At 43.6% G+C, this 11398-nt stretch overlaps 1 protein-coding gene across 1 annotated transcript; it reads left to right on the top strand.

Moving 5' to 3' along the window:
• Positions 1–567: 567 nt before the first annotated feature.
• Positions 568–1047, top strand: LOC139314205 (cilia- and flagella-associated protein 251-like). Its single transcript, XM_070939765.1, has one exon. It carries the CDS (start codon positions 568–570, stop codon positions 1045–1047), a length of 480 nt encoding a protein of 159 aa, XP_070795866.1.
• The last annotated feature ends 10351 nt before the right edge of the window (positions 1048–11398 follow it).

Raw genomic sequence — 11398 nt, 5'->3', positions numbered from 1 at the left:
ATGGATGGAGATGACAAGATGGGGCTGATTTATATTCTAATGCACTCTTTCTCCTTCAGTCCCAAAATGCTATATAGTCCTAAACATTTTGCATTTTTCAACAAACTTTTTCTCCAAAGGATGGATTTGGAATACATTTGTATTCCCTTTCATTTCCGATTCTGAAATGTGACTAATATTTTTTTCCCCACTTTCCAATGTTTTATCCTAACGCTCAGTATAGGAAGAAGGATCAAGAAGTGGAAATACCATATCATGGGTATGATCAGGAAAGTGACTTGAGGGCAAAGAATTCACCCTTGTACTCTTCAGAACTTATCCCAAACTTGCAGTATTAGTCTGCTTGGTGCTCTCCCAGCTTGGTTGTTTTCTTGCAGACATTTCACGATTCCAACTAGGGAATATCATCAGTGCTAAAAGGGTGTGTGGAATGATGGAGGAGGAGGAGGAGAAGGAGAAGGAGGAGAACAAGGAAGAGGAGGAGGAGGAGAAGGAGGAGAAGGAGGAGAAGGAGGAGAAGGAGGAGAACAAGGTGGTGGTCGAGGAGGAGGAAGAGGAGGACAAGTGATGGTGGAGGAGGAGAAGGAGAACAAGGAGGAGGAGGAAAACAAGGAGGAGGAGGAGAACAAGGAGGAGGAGGAGAACAAGGAGGAGGAGAACGAGGAGAACAAGGAGGAGAACAAGGAAGAGGAGAACAAGGAGGAGAAGAACAAGGAGGAGAACAAGGAAGAGGAGGAGGAGAAGGAGGAGCAGAACAAGGAGGAGCAGAACAAGGAGGAGGAGGAGAACCAGAAGGAGGAGGAGAACAAGGAGGAGAAGAACAAGGAGGAGAACAAGGAAGAGGAGAACAAGGAGGAGAAGAACAAGGAGGAGGAGGAGGAGAACCAGAAGGAGGGGAAGAACAAGGAGGAGAACAAGGAAGAGGAGAACAAGGAGGAGGAGAACATGGAGGAGGAGGAGAACAAGGAGGAGAAGAACAAGGAGGAGAACAAGGAAGAGGAGGAGGAGGAGGAGGAGGACAACTATGGGGTCCTTGGTGCTTTCTGAGCTTGATTGTTTTTTTGCAGATGTTTCATTAACTACTGCAAAATATTTAGATGTTTCCAACTATGTAACATCATCAGTGCTAGAAGGGACTGAAGTTTATTCTCTATTTATATATAGCAGCTTACCTGGTCAGTTTTGGTTGGAGCATTGTTTTCTTCTCGGTTGTTCCTTGATTAAGCTGTTGTTTACTGTTGAATTATTTGCCTGAGGTCGTTCCTTGATTGGGGTATTCTTTATTGCTTGATTGTTGATCTAGTATTAATCATGGGTTGAATCTCTGCTTATCTGGATGTCGATTGCTGATGAGGAAGTGTTTGTTTCTTTGGTTTCCTTTTCGACTTTTTGATTGAATGGTATGTAGATGTTGTTTATCTCTGTGTGTCTGTTGATGGCTGATTTGATCTGCTTCCTCCATGTGATAACTACACCAACCCTACTAGTTCAAGGCAGATAAAAGCAGAGCCATGTTTGCAAAGAGACATGGACTTTGAAACAACAGAAGTCTGTTTTACTATCCTCTTAAACCCTTCAATCTTTTTTAGCGAATGCAAGGGGATAATAACTGGAAATGATCAATAGAGAGCGATATCTAATATTCCAAGGTAATTTATTGTACCCCGGAATCAGTAAATGGATTTTGTCTTGCACCAGCCTGGTTTTAGAATTGGACCCAGGGATGAGAAGTATGATGATTACAGAAAATGCCAGCTTAGAGTCTATTTACTCCAGATGATAAAAATAAATCTCTCTCCATCACCCAAGGATAAGGCATTGATTGAGTAGCTAAAACTCAAATGGACAGTTGTGGGCCCAGGTTGCTAGCAGTATGTCCAAAACCTTTAATACGCCGATCCATTATTCTATGTTCACGCAAGCAAATCCAATTTATCAAGCCCTGAAAGATATAATAATTTTCTAAATGTTTGAAATCAAGTCCACCACCATCTGTTAGAAACCCAGATTGCTAATGTGATTCTCTAGCACAGTGGAAACGTGGAGCTTTAAACCCGAGGAAACTAACAATCAAATATTTTATTTTACACCCACATCAGCAGACGCACCGCTTCCCAGCTACACTGTGGGAAAGGAAAGCATGATGCACTAGAGAAGGAACTTGGGGAAAAAAAACCTGGAACTTTGTTACTGTATATATTTGATCCAGTGGTTAAGGCACCAGGTTAGAAACTGGGAGATGGTGAGTTCTAGTCCCATCTTAGACAGTTAAGCCAGCTGGGTGGCTTTGGGTCAATCAGTAGGAGTCTGTGAATTCTAGTTCCACTTTAGGAATGAAAGCTGGCTGGCTGACTTTGGGCCAATCACCAGCAGACTGTGAGTTCTAGTCCCACCTTAGACAGGAAAGCTGATTGGGTGACTTTGGGCCAATCACCAGGAGTCTGTGAATTCCAGTCCCACCTTCGGAACGAAAGCTGGCTGGGTGACTTTGGGCCAATCACCAGCAGACTGTGAGTTCTAGTCCCACCTTAGATAGGAAAGCTGATTGGGTGACTTTGGGCCAATCACCAGCAGACTGTGAGTTCTAGTCCCACCTTAGACAGGAAAGCTGATTGGGTGACTTTGGGCCAATCACCAGGAGTCTGTGAATTCCAGTCCCACCTTCGGAACGAAAGCTGGCTGGGTGACTTTGGGCCAATCACCAGCAGACTGTGAGTTCTAGTCCCACCTTAGACAGGAAAGCTGATTGGGTGACTTTGGGCCAATCACCAGGAGTCTGTGAATTTCAGTCCCACCTTCGGAACGAAAGCTGGCTGGGTGACTTTGGGCCAATCACCAGCAGACTGTGAGTTCTAGTCCCACCTTAGATAGGAAAGCTGATTGGGTGACTTTGGGCCAATCACCAGGAGTCTGTGAATTCCAGTCCCACCTTATCACTAGAAGTTTTTAAGAAGAGATTGCACAATTATTTCTCTGAAATGGTACAGGGTCTCCTGCTTGAGCAGGGGGGTTGGAGTAGAAGGCCTCCAAGGTCCCTTCCAATCCTGTTAATTTGTTGTTCTTTTAGTAGAACAGCTTGCCTCTCAGAGTTGTATATACTCCACTGTTGGAGATTTCCAAGAAAAGATTGGACAACCATTTGTCCAGAGAGGGATTTGGGACGAGAAGACCTCCAAGCCTTTGAGCTCCATGATTGTATGATTATATAATTCCATATAAATGAAGCAAAATTAGTTATTCTTAGTGGTTTTTCACTTCTTGATGTGTGTGTAGATACTACCAGTTTAAGAGTACAATTTCACTCACATTTTCTGAGTCTGTTCCTTACACAAATACAAATAGGGGTTGTATAATGACTTTGCGTTGAAATGCAGTCCAGGTGTTAAACGCAACAGGAGAGCACAATTATTTTACAATTGGATAGGCCTTGTCTTCACTAATACAAAGGGGGATAGCGAGGCAGTGCAAATGAGGGTGAGAGAATTCTCCAGAGAGGTCATTTTTGATTCTGTGCTAAATAGAAGAAGTCTAAAATGTAAATATTTTTTTTTTCCCTGGAAAACCATCCATAATAGAATCGGTTATATACAGGAGGAGGAGATATTCAACAGAATGTACAAATGTCAATTTAGTTGACATTAACAAGGAGGGGAATCACCCAACTCAGAGAAGGGGTAGCAGTCTATCCCCTTGAGGAGAAATATCAACACGCACCTGAAGAGAGAGGGAGGGAGGGAGGGAGAGAAAAGTTTCACGCTCCCTGCTTAAGTGAGTGGCTCACCTCTACCGTCACTGGAGGTGAGTAAAAGGAAATAAACTTTTCAGAATGGCATCTGCTTAATTATCCCGTGCTGTCAATTAAAAAGTCATTAAAAAGTGCTTTGTCTTGGTAGGAAAATTATTCTTACAGATAGATGGCATCTGTTTCTACTGGTCCTTTTATAGGGTTTTTTTTTTAGTTGTTGATCCAGAGGCTGGTTTTTTTTTTCCCCTGATAATTGCATTTTGAAAATGTTACCTTTCTTCTTGTTCTTTGCCTCCTCCTCCTCTTCTCCCCCTTCTCCTTCTCATAATCCTCCTCTTCCTCCTCTTTCTCTTCCTCCTCCTCTTCCTCCTCCTTCTCATCATCCTTCCCTCCCCTCCTCTTTCTCCTTTTTCTCTTCCTCCTCCTCTTCTCCTCCTTCTCCCCTACTCCTTTCTCTTCCTCCTCTTCCTCCTCTTCCTCCTCCTCCTCTTCCCCCTCCCACTCCCCTCCCTCTTCCTCTTCCTCCTCCTCCCCCTCCCCTCCCTCTCCTCTTTTTCTTCCTCCTCCTCCTCTTCCCCTCCTGCTCCTCCCTTACCCCTTCCTCTTCCACCTCCTTCTCATAATCCTCCTCTTCCTCTCCTCTTTCTCCTCCTCTTCCCCCTCATTCTCATAATCCTCCCCTCCCCCTCCTTTTCCTCCCTTCCCTCTCCCCCTTTTTCTCCTCTTTCTCTTCTTCCTCCTCCTTCTCATAATCCTTCCCTCCCCACTCTTTTTCCTCCTTCTCTTTCTTTTCCTCCTCCTCTTCCCCTCCTCCTCCCCTACCCCTTCCTCTTCCTCCTCCTACTCTTCCTCCTCCTCCTCCCCTACCCCTTCCTCTTCCTCCTCCTTCTCATAATCCTCCTCTTCCTCCTCCTCTCCCTCTTCTTCCCCTCCCCCTCCTCTTTCTCCTCTTCCCCTTCCTCCTCCTCCTCTTCCCCCTCCTCCCCTCCCACTTCCTCCTCCTTCTCATAATCCTCCTCTTCCTCCTCCTCTTTCTCTTTCTCCTCCTCTTCCCCCTCATTCTCATAATCCTCCCCTCCCCCTCCTCTTCCTCCCCTCCCCCTTTCTCCTCTTTCTCTTCTTCCTCCTCCTTCTCATAATCCTTCCCTCCCAACTCTTTTTCCTCCTCTTTCTTTTCCTCCTCCTCTTCCCCTCCTCCTCCCCTACCCCTCTTCCTCCTCCTTCTCATAATCCTCCTCTTCCTCTTCCTCCTCCTCTCCCTCCTCTTCCCCGCCCCCTCCTCTTTCTCCTCTTCCCCTTCCTCCTCCTCCTCTTCCCCCTCCTCCCCCTCCCCCTTCCTCTTCCTCCTCCTTCTCATAATCCTTCTCTTCCTCTTCCTCCTCCTCTTCCTCCCCATTGCAGAAATCCTGTAGTGTCACCTCAATTTCCACAGGCCGAGAAGAGAGAAACAGAGTGGATGGAAGGAGAACCTCTCCATTAATTATTTGTAGTCCAGGTGTGTAGCAAAGAGAACTTGAGTCTTTTAATGGTGCCTGGTGTTCTCTGGGGTATTCACTATTTAGTGAACAGCAGTCAGGGGAAGGGGATCTCTATTATTCAATATTTTTTTTTTCTTATCATCGGGTCCTTGGTGCTCCCTGAGTTTGGTGGTTTTCTTGCAAACTTTGCATTAACCATCTAGGGAACATCATCAGGGCTAGAAGGCAGAGGGGTTTGCTCTCTTTTTATACAGGAGTGGCTTGTCCTGTCACTGACAAACCAGCAGAGGGCATCCATGAACACCAACTAGTGGTTAGAAGACATGATGAAAACTGCTTAATTTCACAACACATGGACAGTCCTCTGTTCTGTTCTGTTCTCTTCTGTTCTCTTCTGTTACTCTACTCTTCTACTCTTCTACTCTACTCTACTCTACTCTACTCTACTCTACTCTACTCTACTCTACTCTACTCTACTCTACCCCTTTCCTATTCTATTCTATTCTATTCTATTCTATTCTATTCTATTCTATTCTATTCTATTCTATTCTATTCTATTCTATTCTATTCTATTCCATTCCATTCCATTCCATTCCATTCCATTCCATTCCATTCCATTCCATTCTATATTCTGTTACATATTTTATTATTCCATTCTATTCATATTTTATTACTCTACTCTACTCTATTCCTTTCCTATTCTGTTCTATTGTATACTATATTCTATTCCATATTTTATTATTCTATTCTATTCTATTCCACATTTTATTATTCTACTCTACTCTACTCTACTCTACTCTACTCTACTCTACTCTACTCTACTCTACTCTACTCTACTCCACTCCACTCCACTCCACTCCACTCCACTCCACTCCACTCCACTCCACTCCACTCTACTCTACTCTACTCTACTCTACTCTACTCTACTCTATTCTATTCCATATTTTATTATTCTACTCTACTCTACTCTACTCTACTCTACTCTAGCCTAGCCTAGCTAGCCTAGCCTAGCCTAGCCTATTCCATTCCATTCTATATTCTATTCCACATTTTATTATTCTACTCTACTCTACTCTACTCTACTCTACTCTACTCTACTCTACTCTACTCTACACTACACTACACTACACTACACTCTATTCTACTTACTCTGTTCTATTCTATTCTGTTCTGTTCTGTTCTGTTCTGTTCTGTTCTGTTCTGTTCTGTTCTGTTCCGTTCCGTTCCGTTCCGTTCCGTTCTGTTCCATTCCATTCCATTCCATATTTTATTATTCTACTCTACTCTACTCTACTCTACTCTACTCTACTCTACTCTACTCTACTCTACTCTACTCTACTCTATTCTATATTCTATTCCACATTTTATTATTCTACTCTACTCTACTCTACTCTACTCTACTCTACTCTACTCTACTCTACTCTATTCAGAATGAATGTGTAACAGAATGTTTATGAAAATCAGATTCGACCCCATAACTTTTGATGACCCACCTTGACAATAGGAATAGGAGATTTCATAATTTTAAAAAATTCATATTGTCTTTTACTTTGACCCTAAAATTTATCTGTTGTCCCTAGCAAGCGAGGCACTGATTTAGGAAGAACGGAACTTGTGTCTTCACATCTCACATATTTGTCTGAAATGGTCTCGGGTCTTCTGCTTGAGGAGGGGGTTGTACTAGAAGGCCTCCAAGGTCCCTTCCGACTCTCTTATTTATTCTGTTATAGAACGGTTATCCTTCACTGCAATATGCTTTGTTTTTCAAAACTCCACTGCAGCAAATTCTGCCACCTCGCTGCTTCTGTTCACATCTATTCCCACCCACCCCCTTCCCAAATTTTATCTTTTGTAGGTGATATGTAATGTTCGCAGATCAAAGGCAGAGCGCGGTGAAACCTGGTACATGCACAAAGTTGCACAAATTGATTTTTATGAGCCATGCCTAAAACAGTAAGCAGCACATCCTTTCTTGACGTGAGATCTTTATTCAGTTTCTTTATTTGTTGCTTCTTCCAAAACTCACACACAGTAGTCTAAACTAATCATTAATTTAATTAATCAGGATTGATCCATTTAATATTGTTGTTTAATTCGATTTTACTTTGTTTTTAAATTTTGTATCTAGGTATTTTTACTGTTTGGCTGTTCACCGCCCTGAGTCCTTCGGGAGTAGGGCGGTATTTAAATCAAATAAAGTAAGTAAGTAAGTAATATTTCCAAGCAATGGTTGGTTTCAATTTTTTTTACTACCGGTTCTGTGGGTGTGGCTTGGTGGGTGTGGCTTGGCGGGGGTGGGCATGGCAGGGGAAGGATACTATAAAATCTCCATTCCCTCCCCAATCCAGGGGAAGGTTACTGCAAAATCCCCATTTCGCAGTAACCTGGCGCAGTGGTTAGAGTGCAGTACTGCAGCTACTTCAGCTGACTGCTAGTTCAGCAGATCAGCGGATCAAATCTCACTGGCTCAAGGTTGACTCAGCCTTCCATCCTTCCGAGGTGGGTCAAATGAGGACCCAGATTTTTGGGGGCAATATGCTATTTAGTATACTGTCTTTGGTGTAAGCCACCCAGAGTCCTCGGAGAGTGGGCGGCATAGAACTATGAATAATAAAATAAATAAATAAATAAATTTCCTCCCAATCAGCTGGGACTCAGGAGGCAGAGAATAGATGCGGGCGGGGCCAGTCAGAATTTTTACTACCGGTTCTCCGAACTACTCAAAATTTCCGCTACCGGTTCTCCAGAACTGGTCAGAATCTGCTGAAACTCACCTCTGTTTCTGAGCATGTTTTTAATTTAACTTCCATCTTTCCAGAAAATATTTTGATTTTCACTCATCCTTAACCTGCTTTTTGTATGCATTTATTCCTCCCATAAACAGACTTATACAGAGAACGTCTCCTGATATGCAATATTTGGTACACAACTTTCTTTAATGGAGACACCGAATGCGATTTTTATATTTTAGAGCTGTATCATAAAATTGCGGAGAGGGGGGGCGGGGAGACAAATCCAGTGTTCAACTGGTAACCGTATTCTAAACGAGTATGAAATCCACAAAGTGGAAATTAAAACTGTTGGCAAAGTAAAATCACCCAGCATGTAATTTTATGAAACCTGGTTTATGATGGAGCAATTTGCACAATTAAATTCTCTCAATCTCCCATAAAAATATTATTTCTTCATCTATTGATTTTTCAAGGCTTTGATGGGATATGTGAGTGAGTTCCAAGATTTTACTGGATGAGGCAGAACTACATCGTTTCTGACTGTGGTTGTTTTTATCTCAGTTTGTCGAGAGATAAAAATGTTTAGGTATCAAGCCCTGGACTTCCCATAACAGGTAAAAATTCTCACTTTCAGCCCGATTGTTTAACCAAGCACAATTTATTTTCTGATTGAACAAGTTTTACCCAGAGGTGGGTTCAGTGGTGAAATAAATTTGTTTTTACTACCGGTTCTTTGGGCGTGGTTTGGTGGGCGTGGCAGGGGAAGGATACTGCAAAATCTCCATTCCCTCCCCACTCCTGGGGGAAGGATACTGCAAAATCCCCATTCCCTCCCCACTCCTGGGGGAAGGATATTGAAAAATCTCCATTCCCACCCCACTCCCGGGGGAAGGATACTGCAAAATCTCCATTCCCTCCCCACTCCAGGAGAAGTATACTGCAAAATCCCCATTCCCTCCCCACTCCTGGGGGAAGGATACTGCAAAATCCCCATTCCCTCCCCACTCCTGGGGGAAGGATACTGCAAAATCCCCATTCCCTCCGCACTCCAGGGGAAGGATACTGCAAAATCTCCATTCCCTCCCCACTCCAGGGGGAAGGATACTGCAAAATCTCCATTCCCTCCCCACTCCTGGGGGAAGGATACTGCAAAATCCCCATTCCCTCCCCACTCCTGGGGGAAGGATATTGCAAAATCTCCATTCCCATCCCACTCCAGGGGAAGGATACTGCAAAATCTTCATTCCCTCCCCACTCCTGGGGGAAGGATATTGCAAAATCCCCATTCCCACCCCACTCCAGGGGAAGGATACTGCAAAATCTCCATTCCCATCCCACTCCAGGGGAAGGATACTGCAAAATCTCCATTCCCTCCCCACTCCAGGGGGAAGGATACTGCAAAATCCCCATTCCCTCCCCACTCCTGGGGGAAGGATACTGCAAAATCTCCATTCCCACCCCACTCTGGGCCAGCCAGAGGTGGTATTTGCCGGTTCTCTGAACTACTCAAAATTTCCGCTACCAGTTCTCCAGAACCTGTCAGAACCTGCTGGATTTCTCCCCTGGATGGGTTCCACATAATTTTGCCACCGGTTCGCCATGCACCAAAAATGTCAGCATGTGCGTACGGCCTTCCACTCATTCAGTTTGCTCATGTACGTAGCTTGCATGTATGCACACGTCTTAGAAAACATGGTTAAATAGGACAGCATAGTGCTGGGGCGCTACCGGTCTGCACGAACTCTTCCGAACCGGCTGAATCCCACCTCTGGTTTTACCAAAAGAAGAGAACATTTATAGCTCAGGACAGAACTATGAGCTCCTTGATGTTCTCTGCCCTTGGTGGTTTACAGATCAACAATCCTTCAACCTGCATTAATTATTAATAATGATTAATAGTAATCAATAATCAATCATTATTATTCATGTTAGGATATGGTTTGAGCCTAACAAGTTGTCCAGGCAATATATGTGTTCTGTGACTTTAATATGAATATGTATTGTGTGACTTTAAAGTTTTCCTGCTGATTCCTTGTAATGCTGAGTCATGTTGTAATTAGATAATCACTATGTCAGATGTAAATGCCTTATTCTCTAATGTGTAAATAGTATATGAATGGGGTATCAGGGGTTAACTTATTCTTCACTTCTTAATGTATTCATAATTCACCACTCCCACTTATAGCTCCACGCATTGTATATATAAGGAGCCACCTACACCCTTTTCCTCGCTTCTATCTGTGAATATTCAGTGAATATAGAATGCCTATTGTAAATAAAAGGAAGTATATTTAAACCTTCAACTCTCACTAATATTATTGAGTCTGATCCTGAAAATATTGCAACAAGCTGGTAGCAGAGGATGGTTAATTGACTCAATAAAAACTTAAAAATGTCTAAGAAAGATAGGCCCAACACCAGGGCCTACAGCAAAGAAATGGAAACAGAACAAGAAATAATCAACGAATCCACAAACGCAATTTCGAGAGAATCCGAAGAATACACCACTGAAGACGAAGAAATAATAGACGAAAATGATGACCAGGAGGAAATTGAAATAGAGAATAACGAACTCAGGTCAGAGATATTAAAACTATTAAAAAGCCAGAAGAATGATGAAAGCCTCATCGCGAACCTCCAAGAAATGCTGAAGAACAGCGGAGCAGCGAGAGAGAAAAACATCACTAATGAGAAGTCTAAAGACCCAAAAATAGTGAGTGATATGACTACAGAAAAAATCATTACGAAGAAGAAAAACAGTGATCCCGCGCGAAATTTTGAATGGCAGCCATCTTGGTTTCAACAGGCCTCCAAGGTGAGCGAAGCAGAGCCAATCAAAATGCTCAATTCAAAATTTCTGGCGCGAAAAACGTTATCAGACAACGAAAATGAAAAAGAAGATTCGAACTCCTCAGAAGAATCAGAATCAGAAAGTGAAGATGACTCAACAAAATCCCAAATAAAATCAGCAATGAAAACACTTTTTGCTGCATTTGGGCCAAAACTAAAAATTACCAAAGAGCCACCGAAGAAGCGAGCGAGCAAGCCGATACCTCAAGACCTGCCCGCTCCCATCCTGACTTCGAAAGCGACGACGCCCGAACCCAGAGAGCCTTGTCGATTCCGCCCTACACCACAGACCGAAGCAAGTGCCAACGCCCCCAAAAGAAAAAGAAGAGCAGCCGCCGTCGTCAGAACTCCCAAGGTCGAACCAGAGACCGACTCGTCTGAAGCAGAGCAGAGCGAGCGAGCCGCAACGGAGAGAACCTTCCACGACGACTTCAAAGAAGAAATGGACAACGCGCATGCGCGAAACTACGCAGATGGTCCGGGAAGACATGAACTGGCGAGAGAACCACGCAGACTCGTTGCGAGCATCCCCATGCCGTTTTGCAATTTTCTACACTTGCGAGACCACGGACTACCTCAGGTCGTAAGTAATG

Source organism: Pituophis catenifer, unplaced genomic scaffold, assembly GCF_029215685.1.
Source record: "Pituophis catenifer annectens isolate HBS135680 unplaced genomic scaffold, rPitCat1.0.hap2 SCAF_3, whole genome shotgun sequence".
Lineage (NCBI taxonomy): Eukaryota > Metazoa > Chordata > Lepidosauria > Squamata > Colubridae > Pituophis > Pituophis catenifer.
Note: the sequence above shows the minus strand (reverse complement) of the source record. Positions and strands in the feature narration are given on the sequence as shown.

Bases quoted from the DNA above. Each gene is read 5' to 3' on its own strand.
- LOC139314205 (XM_070939765.1), top strand. From the start codon at position 568: ATGGTGGAGGAGGAGAAGGAGAACAAGGAGGAGGAGGAAAACAAGGAG.